We start from the raw sequence: 23989 nt of genomic DNA on the forward strand, positions 1-23989 counted from the left end.
TGTTTACTTGGAAGAATGTTGAGAAGGTATGTTGCCATTTGCAATGCATGATGCCAAAACGAAGGAGGTAAAGATGCATGAGCTAATAAAGTACGAGTGATGTTGTTAATGGTTCGGATTTTTCTTTCGGCTTTTCCATTTTGTGACGAAGTATGAGGACAAGATAAGCGAAAAGATAAACCATTAACCTTGCAAAACTCCCAAAAAGGCCCATTATCAAATTCTCTACCATTATCACATTGAATGTTCTTTATTTCCCGTTCAAATTGGGTACGGATGAAAGCTCTATAGGCTAGAAAAGTGGAAAAAACTTGTGATTTTTTCGACAAAGGAAATGTCCACAAATAATTAGAGAAATCATCCACCAATAACATATAATATTTGTGGCCCGAAGAGCTCAAAACAGGAGATGTCCAAAGATCACTATGGATAATATCAAATGGCATAATAGTGCATGAATTTGAAGAAACAAACGGCAACTTAACAAGTTTTCCAAGAGGACAAGAGTGACAAACATGGGAATTACGAGTTTGATTGCACTCAATAAATTTATTTAGCCTAAGGGAGTTAAAAACAGGTGCTCCCGGGTGACCCAAACGTTCATGCCATAATGATGGTGATAAAGCCGCAAAAGTAGATGGGGAAGTGGCTTGATTTGAGGTGGTGGTGATGGGATAAAGCTCACCCCGGCTCTCACATCTCATTCGAAGCATCCCCGTCTGAAAGTCCTTCACAGAAAACCCAAAAGGATCAAATTCAACAGAAACCGAGTTATCAGTTGTAAATTTCCGCACTGAAACTAAGTTTTTAATAATTTGAGGAGCATGAAGAACATTTTTCAAGGATAGGGGAGGGTTCGGGGGAGACAAGTTCGTGTGACCATAACCATGAATTGGAATTGTATGACCATTACCAACAATTATACCACGATTTTTGCTCAAATTAAAGTAAGACGTGAGATTACCTTGCCCGGAAGTCATGTGGGAAGTGGCACCGGTGTCCATGTACCAATTCGGATCCGGAGGAGTGAGACCGAGGGTGTGCATTGCTGCCTCGATATCCGTGGGCGTTGGTTGAACTGCTGCAGAGTAAACTTGCTGCTGTTGTGGGCGTGATCCTAAAATTCCAGCATGCCTTGGTGCATTGGGCCTGGCCCAAGAAGAAGTAGGATAGGGACATGGAGGAATAGCCCAAGGCATGAACGGCCAAGACCAAGGTTGTTGCTGCCCAACTGCCTGGAACCACTGCGGGACCTGCTGGCCGGAGTGCTGCTGTCCACCACCGCCGCCACCCCCTGAGCGGTTGCTTCCACCTTTGCCGCCACCACCACCGCGGCCACCTCCGCGGTTTTTGTTGCCGTAGTTTTTATTATTCCCTTTCTTTCCACCATTATTACGATTATGATTATTATGATGGGAATAATTATCGGAAGCATCATCTACTTCCCTAGCAGCAACCATGGCAGAGGCGGTGGAGATCGAATTTGCTAATCCCTTTTCTTCGAGACAGAGACTAGAACGTGCTTCATAAAAAGGGGGAAGAGGATTACTTTGACGAAGTAACGTACCAATATTCTTGTATGCTTCAGTGAGACCTGCAACCATTTGAAGGACGAGACGGTTGTTTGATACAGGAGCCCCAACATTCTTCAATTGATCGGCTAATACCTTGAGGCGCTGACAATACGCAGAGGCATTCGGGAAATCCTCCATTTTTGTGGTTGAGAACTCCTGCTCAAGAGCCACCGCCCTTGAGTTTTTGTTATCCTGGAAGATGTTACGTAGACGGTTCCATGCCTCCATTGCCGTCGCATCGGGTTCAATAATGGTGTGCAAAAGATCATTGGATATTGTAGCATATATCCAAGAGAGAACTGTAGCATCAAGAGTTGACCACAACTCCTTCTCAGCATCAGTCTCCGGAGCCTTAACGGTCCCTTTCTCCGGCGTGATGATATGGTGGATTACACGGTGAGAACGAGCGGTGATTTTGAAAAGTTCCGCCCATGTCGAATACTGGACGTTTTCCATCTCAAGAGTAATAGAGATATGGTTCTTGATGTTTGACACAGCAAGGGCCGGGTGAAAGGAGTTTTTAGAGTCAGCCATGGAGGAAGACATGAATGAGAATTCTGAGATGGAGATGGAGATGACCTAGGGCACCGCGGAAGAGGAAGGAGAGGAGAGAATCGTGCCCTAGGGCTCTGATACCATGAAAGAAGTTAATTCCTTGATTATTCCATTCACTTGATTAGGCTTATAAATATATAATCAAATAAATCTAAATTATAATAATATCAAACATGAAAAGTTACCTTGATAGATGGGAGAACCTCCAACAATCAAATCCTTAATTCTTTAAATTCTGCATGAAAATTGAAGAAATTTTAAAAAATATCAATTTCCATAAAAAGTAATTGCAGTGTAAAACAAGTATCACCATTAAATCAGATACATAATATTTCTAAAGAATAATCATGAAAATAAAAAAGAAACATACATGTTGAAGGAGATGAAGTTACTATAAAAATTGTGTAATTTCTTGGTTTATATATATGCATGAGGTATTGCATGTGATAGAATAATAGTTATAATTAGAGTTTTATTAGGATTTTAATTGTGTTACAATCAATCGGGGAGAAGAAGAGGGTGGTGCTGGCCAACAACAAACTAAACCGAAAATACCTTCATACACCTTTTAATGATTCACCTAGACACAATTTCCAATTGGGGATTTGTTATCATTTAACCATATATATCTATCCAATGTTAATTAGACTATATCAGTATAAAGTTTGTTGGAGTCTACAGATAAGAATATCAATCGGAACTCTATATGACAAAGCATAGTTAGTATAAAGTTTGTTGGAGTCCACGAATCTTTTTCGCAAAAGCATAGTTAGTGTAAAGTTTGCTGGAGTCTATAGGTAAGCATAGTTAGCATAGTTAGTATTAAAAATTAGAATTTGATTATAGATAGGATAGTTCAAACTTTATAGGGGTATTTTTGTTTATAGAAAGATTTACAAAAATATTGTGTATAAAGTTTAAGTCTACAGATGAGAATAGTTAATCAATAAAGTTTAACAGGGAGTCTACAGATAAGAATGTGATATTGTGTATAAAGTTTAAGTGTCAAGCCAACATTGAGATCCTCGGGGATATTGTATATGAAGTTTAATGGGTAGTCTATAGATAAGAATATGATATTGTGTATTAAGTTTAATCGGGGTTTTATATAATGCAACAGAAGTCAGTATAAATTTTATCCAATTAAAAATTAGAATTTGATTATAGATAGGATAGTTCAAACTTTATAGGGGTATATTTGTCTAAAAAAGATTTTTCCTAACTCGTGCTTTTAAAGGGAGTATGATTCTCGGCTACAACAAACTATTTATTATCTCTTTATTTTCTATTTAAAAATAATAACAATATCTCAACAATGACTTTTATAGAGACGTGTTTGAAAATGTTATGACAAACTCCTCAGAATAAGCTAATATCAATCACACGATAGCACAAAAAGTATCAAGAATACACGAACATAAATATATACGTGGTTTGGCTTGTAGCCTACGTCCACGGGCGAAGGAGAAAACTTTACCAAATTGTGAGGAATACAAAGTGGAATCTCTCAATGTCTCAATCCTAAATAACACCCCAAAAGCCTAATGCAACTCTCAACTAAAGGAACAAAAGAGAAGAATATCAAATAGGCTTCACAAAAAAAAACTCTCTCTTCTTGATTGATGCTCTAAAAATTGATGAATCTAATTGGCTTGAAAAACTGTTCTTATATAGCCTTGAAGATCTCAACCCCTTGATGTCTAAGGAATAAGAGTTCTAATAGGAATAAAAGTTCACATGTCCTAAAACCCAACAAGAGTCCAAGTAGAAATAAACCTTGAATATAATTGGTTGTGCAAAGTCTACTGTAAGTAGGATTCTTGATCAAAACAAGCCAAGCTGAAAAGGAACTCTCAAAGCAATATGGATTTGAGTATTTGAGGCAATCTATGACAAATCTCCACATTGACTCAAATACGTAGAAGATTCCTCACTCCAAAATAAGCTAACTTACTCCACCTTCTCCAATAGCCCCGTAGGGCATCTAAGTGTGGCACGTATCGATCAAGTCCAAGCCCGGCTTGAACTTGCTAACTTAAAGAGGCCTCATCAACAAATCGACTAAATTGTCGGCACGACGACCATAAATATTAGCAAAGTCATCACCTAAAATAGCTCCTAAATAGCTGAAGGGCATAAATTTATCAACCGACAATGCATAAGCTACCGTATCATTATATCTTCACATTGGTCGGATATCTCGTCTAGACTGATCTCTAGCAATAGTGTATTCTTGCTCTTCCTGTAGCTGTTGAGGTGCTTCATCTACTTGAATGAGATCTAGCTGCTGAACTCCCATAGTCTTATCCTACTGAAGAGTTGAATCACGAATTTTAACTCCACCTTATGTCTTGTAGTGCACGCCTTATCAATAATTGAAATCGATGATCGTTTCTGGTGGAACATAGCAGATTCATCAAAAGTAACATCACGACTAATAATAATCTTAGGAGACTTCGGATCAGGACACCACAACCTAAAACCCTTAACACCTGATACATAACCTAGGAATATGCACTTCTTCGCTCGCGGCTCAAGTTTTCCTTGACTAACATGCGCATATGTAGGGCAACCAAATATTCTAATATTAGAATAATCTGCAGGCTTACCGGATCAAACCTCCTCTGGAGTTTTGCAACTCATAGCAGTAGATGACGACCGAAGTAACAAGTCGTATTCACTACTTCGTCCCAGTATTCCTTACGTAAACTTGCATTGAACATCATACAATGAGCTTTCTCTAATATGGTTCTGTTCATACGTTATGTCACTCCATTCGGTTGCGGTGTGCGAGGGACTGTACGATGTCTAACGATTTCTTCCTTCTTGCAAAACTTATTAAATTCTCCTCCACAAAACTCAAGGCCGTTATCAGTTCTAAGCCTCTTAATCAGCCTCCCAGACTGCTTCTCAATCAAAGACTTCCACTGCTTAAAAGTCACAAACACCTTATTTTTATATCTCAAAATGTAGACCCAAACCTTCATAGAGTAGTCATCAATGAAGGTTAACAAATATCTAGAACTACCACCTCTTGAGGCAACTTGAGACGGTCCCCAAAGATCTGAATGGATATAATCTAAAGTACTTTTAGTCTGATGCACTGTCGTACCGAAGTTGACTCTTTTCTGCTTCTCAAAGATGCAATGCTCGCAGAATCCTAATTTTCTTGTACTTTGTCCACATAAAAGACCTTTCTTACTCAACGTGGTCAATCCGCGTTCACTTATATGATCAAGTCTCATATGTTATAATCTGGTAGTATCAACTCCTGACATCGACGATGCAACTGCAACCGAGTCGGTAATGGTAGAACCTTACAAAACATACAAGCTGTCGATCTTCTTTCCTTTCATAACCACAAGAGAGCCTTTTGTAACCCTAAGAACTCTACCTTCACCTGAAAAATTGCACCCAATGCTATCAAGAGTGCCCCAAGAGATGAGATTCTTCCTTAAACCTGAAACATGCCTAACATCTTTCAAAGTCCTGATAACTCCATCATGCATCTTAATCTAAATTGTGCCTTTCCCAACAGTCTTGCATGTGGCGCTATTCTCCATAAGAACAACTTCACCATCAATAGCTTCATAAGTGGTGAACCAGTCCCGATTAGGACACATATGATAGGAACAACCCAAATCCAAAATCCAATCTTCCATGCTCATGTTTATATCATCTGTAGCCAACAATATCACATCTTCAGCAATATCAACTTCAGCGGAGTGCTCCTTTGATTATTCATACTCTTCTTGTTTATTCTTATTCATCAATTTGTAACAATCGGTCTTGATGTGCCCTTTCTTCTTATAATATCTGCAGGTCATATTCTTGTGCTTCGACTTATACTTGTTACCTCCAAAGCCTCTTCTTCCGATCTTCCTCGAACAAAAAAGCCATAAGCTTTATCGCCACTTTCACTTGTGGTTAACTCTTTGTCGATTTTCTCCTTATTCAATAAGCTCTTTTTGACGTCCTTGATGCCAATAGAATCTCGAGCATAGATCATAGTATCCCTGAAGTGCTTGTAGGAAAGTGGCAAAGAACATAATAACAATAGGGTTTGATCTTCATTATTGATCTTAACATCAATCTTATTCAAATCTGTAATCACAGAATTAAATTCACCAATATGGGATTTGATGGGTGTTCCTTCCGACATCCGAAGTGTGTACAAACGTTGTTTCAAGAGGAGACGATTTGTGAGCGACTTTATCAAATACAAATCCTCCAATTTAGACCACAAATCAGCGGTTGTTTTCTCTGTGAGAACTTATTGCAAAACTTCGTTTGTCAAATATAACTGGATCGCTGTGAGAGCTCTATCATCCAACTCGTTCCAATCTTCCTTCATCATAGTAGTCGGTTTCTTCGACTTCCCGAACAAAGCCTTCTTCAATCCACTTCGTGTCAACACAGTGATCATCCTAACTTGTCAAAGGTTGAAACTGATGTTGCCGTCAAACTTCTCGATATCCTACTTCGTAGTAGTTATCATTATTTTCTCGTCTGATCGATAGCTGAGGGCTCTGATACCAATTTGTTATGACAAACTCCCCAGGATAAGCTAGTATCAATCACACGAGAGCACGAAAAATATCAAGAACACACGAGCACAAAGATATACGTGGTTCGGCTTGTAGCCTACGTCCACGGACGAATGAGGAGAAAACTTTACTAAATTGTGAGGAATACAAAGTGGAATCTCTCAATCTCTTAATCCTAAATAACACCCCAAAAGCCTAATTCAACTCTCAACTAAAGGAACAAAAGAGAAGAATATCAAATAGGCTTCACAAAAGAATTCTCTCTTCTTAATTTGTGCTCCGAAAATTCATGAATCTAATTGGCTTGAAAGGTTGTTCTTCTATAGCCTTGAAGATCTCAACCCCTTGCTGTCTAAGGCATGACGTTCTAATAGGAAAAGAAGTCCATATGTTCTAAAACCCAATAAGAGTCCAAGTAGAAATAAACCTCTAATATAATTGGTTATGCAAAGTCTAATGTAAGTAGGATTCTTAATCAAAACAAACCAATCTGAAAAGAACCTCCCAAAACAATATGAATTTAAGTATTTGAGGCAACCTATAACAGAAAAGGATTACTAAATTCTAGGATGTTGTTGGCGAACTGAAAATGTGAGCCTTGTCTAGTTTGCAAAAGAACATTTAGGATTTGTTATCTATATACCCTTCAAACTTATAGTATTTCTAAAGTTACTGTTTAATTCTTCATATTAGCAAATTTGTCGTTATATCATCGAAAATCCAATAGTTAATTTCTCAACTTAACTTTTTCTTTAAAAAAATCAGTATCTGTAGGCATCAAAAATTGCCTATAAGTCTCCGAATACAGTTCAAGACAGAGAGAAGACAACGAACGTCGTTATCCGAGTCTAAGAGGATTATCTGTCGTCGACAAGCGCATGAAGCGAAACGACGAACCAAGTGGCTCGTGCGCGTCAATCAGCTCGCGCGCGTCGGTCAACACGCGCGCATCAATCAACACGCGCACGTCAACCAACGCGCGCATGTCAACCAACGCGCGTTCGACGGTCAGTCCCGCAACGAAGCATACAAGTCAACAAGATGATCAATTACGCAAAACGGGAGAAACTACAAGTCCCGGAAAAGTCAAGAAACGTACAAGTTCAGCAAAAGCGACGGACCCGCGCTAGCACGGGACGGAACAGACCGACCCGCGCCCACGCTAGCGCGGGACGGAACAGACCGACCCGCGCAAACGCTGGTCGGATGTAACAAAACCCCCTAACTGAAGCCTATAAATACAGGCTCAGGGGCTCATTTCAAAGGGGGGTTAATTATCAAGAGGAGGAGGTGCTGCCGGATTGAGGAGTCAAAGGAGCACGAATTTCAGCGAGGGTTGACAGATCTTGGCGAATTCTTCGGCATAAAGAAGGAGAGTTCAAGAGATCTGACGCCCGTTTCCCCTATTTCCTTGAGATTTCCCCTATTTCTTTAAGATCAGGCTTGGTCTTGATCTCAAGAAGAGCTACTGATTTCGCTTGGTCGATCTCAGCGCTTCAAATCAAATACTTCCTCGGTGAAGGCAGAGCACTGCCGAATTTTCAACAACTGGATCTGATCGACGGTCGTCCACGGATAAACCTCGGCACATGCAAAGATCCCACGCAAGCAGAAGACCGATAAACGATCTCCCTGCGTTTGTTTTGACGAGAGTTGTAATTTTTGTTTTTATTGTGTAAAAGTCTTATAAAAAGACTATCTTTTTGTTTTCATTGTAACGACTGAAGTTGTAATGAATACCGCAATAAATACAACAATTTTCGACGCAAACAGTATCAAACATGTGAACTGTGGGATTTGAACTTCAATTGCTCGGCTACAACAAAACTCCGAGTCATTTGAAGTCATGATAAGAATTTGTAATAATTTATACACCAAAAATAGTAATACTTCTATAAGATCATCAGAGCATGATTAGAGAATATTTTTTCGTATTCACTGATTACCAAATGGCAAGCTTCATGCTTGCATTCACCAGCACTTGAATTTTGGTTTATGTAAAAAAAACAAAAGGAAAATAAATGCGGCTGAAGACAAAAGTGGGCCAACAGAAGTTGTTGGAGGACAGGAGGCAATGGCTTAGATTATTTGTTGGTAAAAGATTCAAGACAGTCATCACTCCATGATTCTATGAAAATATAAAATATCACATTAATTATTAAGCAATTTCAATTGTTTTTGCATTGATTTTGTTGGATGATGTAAAGTTTTTAGTTCAAAATTTTCATCAAATGCTTGACATGCCAGTAAGACGTCCTCAATAATGCAAAAGCATAGAGACTGTTCAGAAATTTCAACTGTCTTGGTTAAAATAATAGAAGACCCTGCTCAGATGCAGAATGTTCTAATAAGATTTGTATTCTTAATTCTTTCCATTAAAACATTTGATTTGACATTATGAAGGATAAAAAAATTAATGCATTATTAACAACACCTGATCTTCATAATTGTCACTCAAGAAAAAAGTTTAGGCTTGGACTTAAAATAAGCTGAAAACCTAACAAAAGTTCAAAAGAACATTTGGTGCAACATCAGCCATGACATGCTCCCATTTGTAAGCTACTCAAAAATCTTATTAACTTAATGCTTCTGCGGTTCTGATCGATAGTCATCATTAATTTGCTTATGACTTCTTCCAAAATGTAATTCCTTTGGCAATATTCTACATTAGTTAAAATAAAGCTGAAACTGAAGTCAATAGAGCTGACGCGTAGCTACAAAAATATTACAACCATAAGATATAGTTCCTCTAAAAATTCCTCACGTAGATTGACAGTTCCTTTAACTTTGTGTACACCAGCTTTATAGAACTCCTATAAGAGATCAATTTTTAAAATAAAAAAAAAACTGGGGTGCCAACAGTACAAATGAGTTAGAAAATTATGCTGAAAATATAAAAATCAACTGTCAATGGAATCATGAAAATAACCCTACTCAGCGCTTAGAATATTTATCTGAGCAGCTGAATTCGTCGTTCTATCGGGCATTTCATGGTTGTGTTCTCCTTCATAGGTTATGATGAATGATGTTGGCTCATCCAATACCCGCTCAATGTGCTTTCGAACATTGCATTTTAGATTGCTGCATCTGTAGTAACTCCTGTCACGCACAAAAAAATATTCTCACTGATTTTTTTTTTCAATGTATTTGGTTACGTATTTTAAGCTCCAAGCTCCTTTTCAGACCAACACTATTACCATGAGTTCATGGGTAATTTAATTGCACATTAGACCCCTGTAGTATCTTTGTTTTACATTTACTGAATTCCTGTAGTTTCCTTGTTGTGGATAGACCTCTGGTTAAATCTTTTTTACTCTTTCACCCGCGATGGTAAACGGGCTAAAAAAAATTACCCCGCAGGCCTATTTAAAACTATGAAACTACAAGGACAGTAAGTTCAAAACAGTGATACTGCAAGGGGGTCTAATGTGCAATTAACAACTTTGAGAGATGATTGAAGGAGGAAGTTCGAATTAAGTCACCTTGGATATGGATTTCCCTTGACTATTTTTTGTCCATATTTTCTCCAGCGAAAACCGTCCCCTGTGATAGTTGATTCTGTGGAAGCTTGCATCAGAGGTTCAGGGTCTCCGACAAATTGTGACGCTGCTTCTTCTACATTAACTCGCTTCTTATGCTTCCTTCAACATGAAACGTTGAGTAAACATGAAAATAATCTTATTCACATTAACGATAAATCTGTCCTAGATGTGTGAAAATGATAAATAGTAGAAACCAGTATTGGACCATCAGCATACAGTTAGTCCAATGAGTAACCTCAAAAGTAATTCTAAGTAATATTATCAAAATAGGATTTGCGTCATATTAAACTCTGTGATCGATCAAATTTTGGTATAAGAACTCGTACCTTTTCTTAGACTTATGCCTCTCATTATCATTTTCGATACCTGAACATACACCTGAAAGATCAGGAGTACCATCATAATGACTGAGCGTAGTACCGATAAAAGAATCATGAGAACTCCCCAGCAAATTGTTACCAATATTATTGTTATTATTATTAACAAAACTTTGCTCTTCTGATACCGCTGCAAGACGTTTAGCTGGCTGAGGCTTCGGATGATTATGCTCTCCCTTATAAACAATTTCAGCAATATTACCATCAAAGGATCTCTCAACCTTTTTCTTCATAGGACAACTTGGATGTGTGCATTTATAGTAGCTTCGTGGATATTCGCTTCCTTTTACTTGTTTTTGTCCATATTTTCTCCAGTTGTATCCATCACAAGATTGCCTATCCTGTTCCCTTGTAGCAACAAGGGATGGTGAATTATGCTGAAAGCTTGAGGTAATTTGATTCTGAACAAGGTAGTTTTCCGGGTTGATATCTTGTAATTGCAACTCGTCGTCTACCGATGTTTTCTGATGACCCACATCATTTACCTGGGAGAAAAAAATACTAGGTGATTATATAAAACTACCCTCTAGTTTTATGTTTGCAGATAGACCCCTGCGTGAAATTTTTTGACTGTTTTTCCTGGAGGCATCTGAGGGTAAAAGAGTCAAAAGAATTCATCCGGACGGTCTATCAGCATGCAAAAACAGAACTAGAGGGGTAGTAAGTTTAAAACAGAGCTACTACAAAGGGTATATCCACAATAAACCCTTTTCATATTAATGAACTTTACAGGTCTACAGACTATGTGCAGCATAAGTTCTTGTTTAGTAGGATAATGTGCACAGCTGTAAAATACTGACCATGTAATTTTCCATGAGAGAATCATAATTTTTGGACACAGACTCTGCCATAGGTTTGTATATGGATGGTGCTTCATTGACTGCTTCTGAAGTCGTAGCAGATGCTTTGTCAGATGTAAATCTGGATGCTGCTTCTGATACATCAGGCTGCAAATTTTACTACTGAGTGGTAAATTACAGGTGGGTTAAAAAAGAACCTGAATTTTGGGGGATTTTTCACAAATTTCCCCTAAAATTCGTAAATCAGAGAGACATTCTGAACTTTAAAAAGTATACTAAACTACTCTGAACTATTTGAAAATCTCATAGAGGGCATTAACAGATAATAACGAGTTTGAATTATGAAAAATAAAAGTTTTAATGAAAGTTTTGAATGAGAGAATTCACGTATTATATGTACTACTGGTCACATAATTGAAAATTTTACTAACCACAAAATTTTCCAATTGTTCAGGAGGGTTTAATATAATTTCGAAAGTTCAGGAGATTTTGTCTGATCTGCAAAGTTTAGGGAGGTTTTGTGCAAAACCCAAAATTCATGAGGGGTTTGGGAAATCTACTCTAAATATAATTGCTATGATAATAACATATCAGAAGTTCCCAAGTACAAATTGTATATTCTGTTACTTAATTATTTATTTATTTTGAGTTAGCGTAAAAAAAAATTAAAATTTGTGAAACTCACCCGAGAGGGAAGGGAATTGCTTGAAGAGGGTCTAAATCTGACGGTCTTTGGTTTGATTGCAGGAATTTTATCATCAGCAGTTAGAGATCGATTTATCGTGCCATCGACGAGATCTGAGAAGGACCTGTAACTGGAAAAGGGTCTTGAAGGAACTGGTTTTATGACAATAGTCTTCTCTGCATTGTGCATTTTTTCCCACCAAAATTGAGTTGTTGATCTTCAATGTGGTTCAGTTCACAACTTACTGAAAAAAAAAAAAAAATAATCTCAGTTGATAACTGTAAGCTTATTGAGATAACAAACTTGTCCCTGTGAAACTATCAAAAGCCGAAGCATACTGTGCACAAGAAAAACAATTGAAAACATTATTCAGAAGCATATTATTTATCAAAAATGATTTAACCAAAAAAAATTGTTATTTAGCTTACAGGGAAATTTTAACTCAAGAAAATTTCTCCGAAAATCTTATGAACGTCAGCTTGAAATTGAAAAATATGCTGAATATTGGAGATCAAACTCGGCGATTCATATCAAAGGAACAGGTTCCTATTCGTGAAGATCTTTACGAAATTATACCCTCTTATCTTCTGAAAATTTACATAAATTTTATTTTCCTTGGTCTGAAAAAAAAAAATCCTTCTATTTATTGCAGTTGGCTCTGGGTCTTATAATTAAACAAAGGATGCAGGTGTAACAACTTGTACTACTGTATCACAAACTATTGAAACTAACACAGTGTTCTTAATATATCCTGAGCAGAAAAAAAAAATCACAAAGACCATTATATTGCACTGAAGAGAAAAGAATGAGAAGAACAAGGAGAAGGCGGAGAAGAATAATTTTAAAACCATTCTGATCACAAAAACATACATAAAAAATAGTAAGTTGGAGAAGGCGGAGAAGAATAATTTTAAAACCATTCTGATCACAAAAACATACATAAAAAATAGTAAGTTTCTCTTTGAAAATGTAGGACTAAAAGTATGTAAAAACATATCTGAAGACTTTGAATTAAAGGAAGGTATATACCTAACAACCAGTAGCTCATCCAGCATTTTTCTAAGTCTTTTCACCCAAGAATTCCACAGGAAAACTTTTATATGAGAATAAGAAGGAGAAGGAGAATGATGGGAATTAAAACTTCCAAGCTCTTCCGCGTGCTTTGCACGTGTTCTACTCGGTTCGATGTAGAGAAAAAGAACACAAATGGTGTCAAAGTATGAAGACTGGTAGCTTGAAGGAGGATGGAAATGGAATGAAGTGTAATTTTCAAGTGTCTACGTTATATTGCAGAAATGGTAATTTTCCCCACTTTTTTTCAGATTAATTTTTTTGGGAGGGGTCTATCTCTGGGTGTTATGTAGAAGGATATTTGGCTCCAATTGAAGTTAAAAATAAGGAAAGACACCTTTGCCCCCGGTGAATAGTTAACGAGACCCTATCTTTTTCAGGATAACCATATAATTTCGAACTGCAGTGGTATTTTTATAGCCTGCGTCTATTCACTTTAGACTTTTTTTAAAAAAGTTTTCCATTGCGCTGGTTACTAAAAAAGAAATGTGTTTGAGAATTAAACATGAAATTCATCCACTTGATTGGTTAGTGATTGTCTAATACTTGTCGACGTGAATGTGTGCTAACGTATAAAAATTTTGTTGGATTTAATCTAATAAATCTATTTGTGGGCACATATGATTAAACAATGTGTATTGCTATCTTTCAGGATAACCCACTAAAGTGATCAATTAAGTTGGGTTAATTTGGTATTTAAATAAGTCATGGGGTTATATGTGCAGATACCAGGTTGTAATTGTAATTTATTGAGGGGCTAAATTACAAAAGTACAACATCTATAAATAAGGGGTTATGGTCCCTAACTTAGGGTTACATTCTCTAATTCTCTACACCCCCATCTAGCTAGAGAAATTCGGTTTTAGAGAGAACCCTAAGGTTAGAAGATCCAACACCCAAAATCAAGATCAAGCAATGGATTCAGGTATAAGCTTCCGCTCTTTTAGATCCTTGTTAATCTCTTTGAATTAATCATGGCTATATGGTTTTAGATCTCAAGTTTTGATTTAGATCTAACAAGTGGTATCAGAGCCACATTGATTAATTCTTAGGGATTTAAGTTTTATTGGGTTTTTTGATCTTAAATCTCTGGTTAAAGATTCAATTTTTTGGGTTCGGATGAACAGTAAAAATTTTGTTTGGATTTTTCTTTGATTTTTCCTTCAATTTTTTCCAATTCTGGATCTGTTTTGAAAATAAAAATCAAAGATTTTTTGTGTTTGACGGCGGCGGTTTCAGTTTGAAACCCTAAGGGTTCATGGCGAAAATCAAGGAGGTGGTTACCTCAAACGAACCTCGCGTTCGTTCAATTTTAACCGAGCTTCGCGCTCAACGAACCTCGCGTTCGTTCTAAGGTGAACCTCGCGTTCAACTCAGGTGAGCGTCAAGCTCAATTTTAACGAACCTCGCGTTCGTTCTAAGGTGAACCTCGCGTTCAACTCAGGTGAGCGTCAAGCTCAATTTTTTTAACGAACCTCGCGTTCGTTCTTCAGACGAACCTCGCGTTCGTACTTCAGACGAACCTCGCGTTCGTACTTCAGACGAACCTCGCGTTCGTACTTCAGACGAACCTCGCGTTCGTACTTCAGACGAACCTCGCGTTCGTACTTCAGACGAACCTCGCGTTCGTACTTCAGACGAACCTCGCGTTCGTACTTCAGACGAACCTCGCGTTCGTGCTTCAGTCGAGCCTCGCGTTCGAACTTCAGACGAACCTCGCGTTCGTACTTCAGACGAACCTCGCGTTCGTACTTCAGTCGAACCTCGCGTTCATTTTTTAAACGAACCTCGCGTTCGTTCCCAAGTTGAACCTCGCGTTCTTTTATCAAACGAACCTCGCGTTCGTTCATTTTCAGACGAACCTCGCGTTCGTGCTTAAGTGAGTCTCGTACTCAATACAGTCGAACCTCGCGTTCGAAGTTAAGGGAACTTCGTGTTCATTATGGTTAAGCCTCGGCTTTTCATGGGTCCACTTTGGTATACTTAATTTATTCAATTAAGTTATGGGCCCTAATTAAGCTGTGAGACCCCAATTAAGTTTTTGGAAATTCAGTTGATTTAAATTAAAACTTTTTAATTTAAATCTAATTTGGTTTTTAATCAATTATTTAATTCAAATATTATGACACTAAGGTATTAAGGTTGTCTCTCACTCCAATTGATTAATTGAAACAAGAAGTTGCCAAAGTAACCTCTCTTGTGTAGATTGTTCATGAGGAATGTGAGATGTTTGTGTGTATGCTTTCGTGTAAATATTTAATCGGCCCAAAGGAAGGTTAATATTTATTTAGACTGTATACACATCTGCGATGATAAGCGTGTGACAATTATAAGGTTTACATGTGAATAATGAATCGATCCAAAGATAGTTTCATTATTTGACATGAGTTATTGTCAATGTTTGATCATTGCAACAAGGTATCACTTACAAGTTAATATTACTGTCCAAAGACTTGATATTAATGTTGTGCCGGTATCTTGGATGGGGATTGTCATTATTTGAATTTTATTGATTATGGTTATTGATGTGAGCATTTTTGTTTTATTTCAGCTAATGCATCTGCTGCAACAATTTCTGCTAACATCAACTCAATTCCCATGCTAAATGGGACAAACTTCAAGGTTTGGAAAGAGAACATATTAATTGTTCTTGGCTGCATGGATCTTGACTATGCATTAAGAACTGAACAACCCCAACCTCTCAATGCGGATAGCACTCCTGATGCAAAGAAGGAGCATGAGAAGTGGGAGCGTTCAAATCGCATGAGTCTTATGATCATTAAGCGCGGCGTTCCGGAAGCCTTCAGGGGCATAGAATCCGAAGGGATTACTAAGGCTAAAGATTTCCTTGCCGAAATTGAGAAGCGTTTTGCGAAAAACGATAAGGTAGAAACAAGCACGCTTTTAGCTCGCTTGATTTCAATGAAGTATAAGGGCAAAGGAAATATCAGGGAGTACATTATGGAAATGTCTCATATTGCTTCAAAGCTTAAGGCACTTAAACTCGATCTTTGTGACGAGTTATTAGTGCATCTGGTTTTGTTGTCTCTTCCTGCACAGTTTAACCAATTTAAGGTCAGTTATAACTGTCAAAAGGAGAAATGGACTCTAAATGAGCTCATTTCATACTGTGTGCAAGAAGAAGACAGGTTGAAGCAAGATAAGACAGAAAGTGCTCATTTGGCCTATGCCTCTAAGGATAAGGGCAAGAAAAGGAAGAATGATAAGGAAGCTGCTAAGGGTCCAGTTGAGAAGAAACAACATAAGGATAATCAGGGTTGTTTCTTCTGTAAGAAGCCTGGACATGTAAAGAAGGACTGTACAAAATATCACGCCTGGCGTGATAATAAGGGTACGTTCCTTGCTTTGGTCTGTTCTGAGGTTAATTTAGCTTCAGTACCTAGAAACACTTGGTGGTTAGACTCTGGTGCTACTACTCACATAAGTGTTTCTATGCAGGGTTGCCTGAGCTACCGAAAGCCAAGTGATGTTGAAAGACACATCTTTGTGGGCGACGGACAATCGGTAGATGTGGAAGCAATTGGGCACTTTAGGTTGTTGTTAGGAACTGGTTATTATTTGGATTTAAAAGATACTTTTGTAGTACCGTCTTTTAGACGGAATTTGGTTTCTGTTTCTGTATTGGACAAATCAGGTTATTCTTGTTCATTTGGAAACAGTCAATTCAGTTTATCTTTTAATTCAAATGTTGTGGGAACCGGTTACTTGAGTATTTATGACAACCTATATTTGCTTGATACAATTGCTTCTTACAATGAATCCTTGCATGTGGAATCACGTGGTACTAAGCGTAAATTAAATAAGGAAAATTCGGCGACATTATGGCATAAGCGCTTAGGTCATATCTCAAAAGGTAGAGTTGAGCGTCTTGTGTCTGATGGCATTTTGGATTCCCTTGATTTTTCGGACTTCGACGTATGTGTTGAATGTATCAAGGGAAAACAGACCAAAGTGAAGAGATTAGGTGCCAACAGATCTTCGGATGTCTTAGAATTGATACATACGGATATTTGTGGGCCATTCCCTACGGAATCCTGGAATGGTCAACAATATTTTATATCATTCATAGACGATTACTCACGTTATGGGCACCTATATCTTATTCATGAAAAATCTGAGTCTCTGGACATGTTCAAAGCCTATAAAGCTGAAGTTGAGAATCAACTCAACAGAAGAATTAAAACCGTCAGATCTGATCGTGGTGGTGAGTACTACGGTAGATATGATGGTTCAGGTGAACAACGTCCAGGACCATTTGCTAGATACCTAGAGGAATGCGGTATCGTCCCACAGTACACTATGCCGGGTTCACCTAGCATGAATGGTGTAGCTGAAAGACGAAACAGGACTCTTAAGGATATGGTAAGAAGTATGATTGCTCATTCTTCTTTACCAGAGTCACTCTGGGGAGAAGCACTTAAGACAGCAGCTTACATTCTGAATAGAGTACCAAGTAAAGCAGTTGCTAAAACACCTTATGAGCTTTGGACTGGTCGAAAGCCCAGTTTAAAGCATTTACATATTTGGGGATGTCCAGCTGAGGCAAGGCCTTATAGGCCAAATGAAAAGAAATTGGACTCCAAAACAGTTAGCAGCTACTTTATTGGGTACCCTGATCGCTCTAGGGGCTATAAGTTTTATGATCCCACTATAAGGAATATTTTTGAGACGGGAACAGCAACATTCTTTGAGGATGTTGAGTTTGGGGGGAGAAATAAGGTTAGAGACATTAGTTTTGAGGAGGAATTGGCTTCAGATCCAATCCATACAGTTACTTTTGACAATATTCAGGTTCCTATACCTGTTGTTGCTCAAGAAGTAAATCCGGAACCTCAAGATGATAATGTTGAACAACTCCCTGTTCCAGAAGAACAAACTCAACAACCTCAAGAACCAGTGCCATTAAGGAGATCCACGAGAGAAAGGAGAAATGCTATTCCGGATGATTATATTGTATTTCTCCAAGAACATGAGGAAAGTAGTGGAATGTTAGAAGATGATCCAATCAACTTCTCTCAGGCCATGAAAAGTTCTAACTCTCAACAGTGGATTGATGCCATGAATGAAGAGTATAAGTCTATGCAAGACAATAAGGTTTGGGAACTTGTCCCATTGCCAGAAGGTGCAAAACCAATTGGTTGTAAATGGATTTTTAAAACCAAGCGGGATGCAAACGGTAATGTGGAGAGGTATAAGGCGCGTCTTGTGGCTAAAGGCTATACTCAAAAGGAAGGCATTGATTATACAGAGACTTTCTCTCCGGTTTCATCGAAAGACTCTTTCAGAATAATCATGGCACTTGTTGCTCATTATGATCTTGAGTTACATCAGATGGATGTTAAGACTGCATTTCTCAATGGAGACATTGATGAGATGATTTATATGGTGCAACCAGAAAACTTTGTGTCAGGAGACCCAAAGAATATGGTTTGCAAATTAAGGAAATCCATCTATGGACTCAAGCAAGCTCCTCGTCAATGGTATCATAAGTTTCAACAAATAGTTATCTCGTTCGGTTTTGAGATGAACATTGTTGATGACTGTGTATATCACAAGTTCAGTGGGAGTAAGTATATTTTTCTGGTTCTGTATGTGGATGACATCTTGCTTGCCACTAATGATATAGGCATGTTGCACGAAACCAAGAGATTTCTATCAAAGAATTTTGAGATGAAAGATCTTGGGGACGCCTCTTTTATATTAGGGATCCAGATACATCGAGATCGCTCTCGGGGTATTCTTGGATTATCACAAAAGAGCTATATCGATAAGGTACTTAAAAGGTTTGGCATGCAAGATTGCAGACCAGGTGACACCCCTGTTGCTAAAGGAGACAAGTTTAGTCTCAATCAGTGCCCTAAAGGTAACCTTGAAATTCAGGAAATGCAGAAGATTCCTTATGCTTCGGCTGTAGGAAGTCTAATGTATGCTCAGGTATGTACGCGTCCGGATATTGCGTACATTGTTGGGATGTTAGGCAGATACTTAAGCAACCCTGGTATGGATCATTGGATAGCAGTCAAAAGGGTTATGAGGTATCTTCAGAAAACAAAAGATTACATGCTCACATACAGAAAATCAGAGAAATTAGAGGTCATTGGGTATTCGGACTCTGATTTTGCTGGATGCCAAGATAGCAGGAAGTCTACATCAGGCTACATTTATATGTTAGCAGGAGGAGCTATATCATGGAAAAGTGTCAAACAAACACTAGTAGCTTCCTCCACTATGGCAGCAGAATTTGTAGCTTGCTATGAGGCATCCAATCAGGGAATATGGCTGCGAAATTTTGTCACGGGACTGCGCATTTTGGAAAATGTTGAAAGACCACTAAGGTTATATTGTGACAATAAATCTGCAGTAATGTATTCCAATAACAACAGGAGCTCAACTAAGTCAAAACATATTGACATTAAGTTCCTGGTTGTGAAAGAAAGGGTACAGAGTGGACAGATATCCATAGAGCACATTGGGACAAACTCCATGATAGCTGATCCTCTTACTAAGGGATTGCCACCTAAGGTCTTTCATGAGCATACTGCTCATATGGGTGTGGTATTATTTGAGGATATTATGTTTTAGTGGGAGTTTGTATTTGTGGTGCTTTATGTTTGTTTGTATTGTCTGATCAGAATAAAGTTTTCAGTTAAGACACTCTGTTACATTATGTTTGGTTTTGACCTCACTAAGGAGGACCAGTTGAAAATAGACATGTACTGATCACATTGCATGTAATTTTCATGCTGCACATCCATGATTGATCTATGTCGTTTGATTGTATTGGTATATGTGACCATTGATGGGTCGAGTCACGATAAATGTGACGAAGGCCGCTTTGATCCTATATTGATATAGTCAATGGACGAGATTGTTCGGAAATACCTTTTCAGTGATAGCAATTTTTGAGCTCATAAGGTTATACACAATTTAAGGAATCATATGGTGCCCAAGTGGGAGATTGTTGGATTTAATCTAATAAATCTATTTGTGGGCACATATGATTAAACAATGTGTATTGCTATCTTTCAGGATAACCCACTAAAGTGATCAATTAAGTTGGGTTAATTTGGTATTTAAATAAGTCATGGGGTTATATGTGCAGATACCAGGTTGTAATTGTAATTTATTGAGGGGCTAAATTACAAAAGTACAACATCTATAAATAAGGGGTTATGGTCCCTAACCTAGGGTTACATTCTCTAATTCTCTACACCCCCATCTAGCTAGAGAAATTCGGTTTTAGAGAGAACCCTAAGGTTAGAAGATCCAACACCCAAAATCAAGATCAAGCAATGGATTCAGGTATAAGCTTCCGCTCTTTTAGATCCTTGTTAATCTCTTTGAATTAATCATGGCTATATGGTTTTAGATCTCAAGTTTTGATTTAGATCTAACAAATTCTACTATTCTGTTTTCTCCAAATGTGTGCTAACGTATAAAAAGACTCCTTATGTCTAGGAAAGTCTACTGGTCAAATCTGAGATCAAATCGGATTTGTTTCATAATCAATACAGACTCCTAAATCATTACTAAAAAAATAGTAAAAACGGACAAAAATGGAGATCTCTCTCAATCTGTAAGGAAATTGGCGAAACGAATGAAGCAAACCGAACCCTTAAATGTGGTTTGGTTGGCTTCGTCTCGTCGAGATAGTCGATTTTCATATATAATTCACCCAATTCCGACCTACGGTTTGAAAGTTATAATTGTTTCTTCGTAGCAAGTTATTTTCCTCGACCGGGCCTGCGTTTGAGCTTGCGACTGCCCCACTTTGATATAAACATGTATGTCGTGTGTTCTACATTAAAAAAATGATTCGTAAAAAGTACTTCAAGAGTACTACCATTCTAGTCTAAACCTAATGCTTGAGCGTTTAGAGAAACGTGCCAGCATAAAGCTAAAGAATATTCATGTATATCCAAAAAGAAGGAAAAAGTTCTAAGAACATAGAGCTTTAATATAATGGACATAATTGACTTGAGAGGGTTGTAAGGATAAATTTTGGCCACTATGTTTAGAAAAATGACGAAGCGATGGATTCTTGTTATTCACTCTTGCGTCTGGAAGCTCTCATTGTTAGATTCTTCATGATGATAGATATATACATCTCATTCTCTTTAATAAATCTACTGTTTCTAACCATAGAATTGGACCTAAAAATAGAGAAATGTGAATTTATGATGGTCTGCACTTTGCTTCCTTCTTTTAATTTCGTCTTGATGGAGCAAAAGGTCAAAAGAAAAAGATGTGCACAAGAAGAAAGTGATTCAATTATCAAATTAAAAAGAAAGTTGCATGGCTAGATTGAACTTTCATAACTTTTTTCATGGTTCCTACCTCTAAAGTTCAAGTGGCAACAATGAGAGTAAGAGAGCCACTGTACTTAATACAGGACAGCCTTATGTGCTTTCAGAAGTATGGTGGCCAACGAAAAAGTTTCTTCCTTATTTGGAGATGAGGAGTTTTTTTCTCTTTGGTTCCGTAGAGAATGCACTAGCTAAATATTTCTAAGCCCCTTGGTCTCTACTTAGTGCAAGGTGAACTTGACAATGCATAAAAAGTTAAATGTCGTTGGTCTGTATCGTCATGTTGTTGGTTGTCGGTCTGCTACTGATATGATGGTCATTCAAGCCATCAACAATGTTCTCAGTATGTTTATGATGTGAAATGTAACAGTCTGTATGTGTGTCAAGTCGATGATATGACTAGCTCTCATTTACTCCATATTTGTCCGTCGCATATATGTGTAGTTGTGTGTGCGCTATGCAATATGCATATATCCAATAGCATATGTGTATTGTATGTGTATATCTAAATGCAAATACATACACATACATACACATATACATGCACACTAAAAAAAGAATGAATATGAGGTGCAGTTCAAAATGTTTGGTAGCAAGAGTGCGCATGCAAACATGCACATGACGGGAGTTAACACGTGCAAGTGCGGACCCAACATTTTCTGTGATAAAGACCCCCTAAACTTGGAAGCCATCATCCCTCTAGATCTTTGAGGTACAAATTTCAGAACAAGACAAATCTATAGGTTCAACTTATTTGTCGCACCCTTTTATTGCTCCCCATAAATTAATGAAAATTATAAGTAATTATGATTGCAGATGATCGTGTGAAGAAGTTGACTGGTAGATGGGGGCGCATGCATGCACCCTTTGCTTTCCCCTAGTAGCATTTAATTGTACGAGCTCAATGGTTCAGCAACGGGCCTAGGCCCTTCATTGTCTGGGTCTGGGGCTAGCTACTACTTTTCACTCACTAGTCAAAAGAGAAGTTAAAAAGTTTTGATGGATTTAATAAAGATAGAAAAGTAAGAATCAATGCAAGTATGTAATTCACAAGAGAGATAACAATACTCATATCATACGTTAGAATGAAATCATTAATGTGCTTGGAGGATAACAAGCTACTGAATTGAACTTTCCATACAAATGAATGATTATAGTTTAGGAATTAGTTTTGTCTAAATTTTGATAGGACAAGTTTAGATATTATTTACTAGTGCTGGACCATGATAGTTGTTATTTTCTGATTGCCTGCTTGTGACCATTTTGTAGTGATTGGTACCTGCCATCGGCATTATTTCCTAACATATCAGCAGAATCCTGGCCCCCACATTGAGCCAATAGTGCAGGATATTAATTACTGATTTAAATACCATGCCAACTTGATGAATGATTTGAGAGCAAATGGGAAATTTTTTTTTGTGTGGGTAGGTGGGTGGGCGGTGATGCGTGAAGGATAGATAGAAAGTATATAAGAGCAAATAAAGGAGGATTTACTCCCATCAATTTAGCTGAGACAAAATCAACAACTTGCACACTATCATCAGCAATTGAAACATCACCCCCTACATCATCAGACTTTACACCAAACTTGATATTCACTGGGAACATAGCCAATAACGCTCATGGGAAGATAACCAGTTCTCGATAATGATACATTGCACAAACCTCTGTTAATGGGGAAAATAAATATCAGCACGGGAAAAAAAATACAACACCAATAATGTATGGAGGTTTTTACACTCTAGCGTTTAGTTTTCACACATCAAATAAGACAGAAAGTTACAAATACACAAACATCAACGTCGGTCTGCCTTGCCCTCATCATCCATCGTACCGTCACCACCATGCCTGCATTAGAAGTAAGGAGTCAGTTTCATGATAACCATGAACAATATAATGCTTTGAGATCCGTGGACGGTTGAGATTTAAGCCCTAAAATGGATGGGCAGCATAAAAAGAGTTCCGATAGGATTTGTGTTACGGGAGGGGTGTGGAGGGAGAACGGAAATACCTGTTTTTTAAGTTTTCATGTATAATGAGAAGTGGAGAAAATTATCTCTATTTCTATTCATTTGTTCTGTCATGCTCTGCATGCAATCAGTCTTTACATAAAAAATTTCTTCGCATGCTAACATTGATTAATATGAAATTTTTCATAAAAATTAACTGGTGATTGACTAACAAAAGTATTCATGTGAAAGGCAGATGTAGAAGGTCAAATCTATTACTTTATACAAATGGGGAAACCCAAGATTCACCAGTCATGCTATAGTAAATGCTACAACCGTTATTTACTGTGGCAATCAGATACTGTAGTACTTTTGAAAAAAATACTGCAGCGCAAGGGAACGACGTGGAATTTTGGAAAACCGCTGCGGCAGAAAGGGATACTGTAGCAATTAAAAAACACTACAGCAGAGTGTATACTGTAGCAATTTAAAAAATTCAAAGGCGCAGCATTAAAAACCAGGATTACTGTAGCCAAAAAAAAAAAAAAAAAAAAAAAAAAGG

At 37.7% G+C, this 23989-nt stretch overlaps 3 protein-coding genes across 6 annotated transcripts in view; all 3 read right to left on the reverse strand.

Annotated features, from left to right (window-relative positions):
• On the reverse strand, nucleotides 480-1757 carry LOC109829352 (la-related protein CG11505-like). 2 transcript variants are annotated; one of them, XM_020396483.1, is made up of 2 exons: nucleotides 965-1757; nucleotides 480-719 (listed from the first exon to the last, which is right to left on the reverse strand). In XM_020396483.1, the coding sequence occupies exons 1-2, from the start codon at nucleotides 1710-1712 to the stop codon at nucleotides 694-696; spliced, it is 774 nt and encodes a 257-aa protein (XP_020252072.1). In that variant the 5' UTR covers nucleotides 1713-1757; the 3' UTR covers nucleotides 480-693. The 2 variants fall into 2 exon arrangements, with proteins under 2 accessions (XP_020252072.1, XP_020252071.1); XM_020396482.1 differs by having other exon boundaries at nucleotides 480-728.
• Nucleotides 9356-13384, reverse strand: LOC109829948 (WRKY transcription factor 44-like). Of its 3 annotated transcripts, XM_020397049.1 has the most exons (6): nucleotides 13110-13384; nucleotides 12081-12324; nucleotides 11396-11542; nucleotides 10545-11080; nucleotides 10159-10317; nucleotides 9356-9775 (listed from the first exon to the last, which is right to left on the reverse strand). In XM_020397049.1, the coding sequence occupies exons 2-6, from the start codon at nucleotides 12267-12269 to the stop codon at nucleotides 9607-9609; spliced, it is 1200 nt and encodes a 399-aa protein (XP_020252638.1). In that variant the 5' UTR covers nucleotides 12270-12324; nucleotides 13110-13384; the 3' UTR covers nucleotides 9356-9606. The 3 variants fall into 3 exon arrangements, with proteins under 3 accessions (XP_020252638.1, XP_020252641.1, XP_020252639.1); XM_020397052.1 differs by lacking the exon at nucleotides 13110-13384 and having other exon boundaries at nucleotides 10545-11096; nucleotides 12081-12299; XM_020397050.1 differs by lacking the exon at nucleotides 13110-13384 and having other exon boundaries at nucleotides 10545-11096; nucleotides 11396-11554; nucleotides 12081-12299.
• LOC109829949 (protein TONNEAU 1a-like) overlaps nucleotides 23042-23989 on the reverse strand; it is a 6884-nt gene continuing 5936 nt past the window's right edge. The window contains exon 8 of the mRNA XM_020397053.1: nucleotides 23042-23326. Coding sequence (XP_020252642.1) covers nucleotides 23275-23326 — 52 coding nt within the window. The 3' untranslated portion in view covers nucleotides 23042-23274. The remainder of the gene's footprint in view (nucleotides 23327-23989) is intronic.

This window comes from Asparagus officinalis, chromosome 2 (assembly GCF_001876935.1).
Source record: "Asparagus officinalis chromosome 2, Aspof.V1, whole genome shotgun sequence".
NCBI classification, from domain to species: Eukaryota; Viridiplantae; Streptophyta; class Magnoliopsida; order Asparagales; family Asparagaceae; genus Asparagus; species Asparagus officinalis.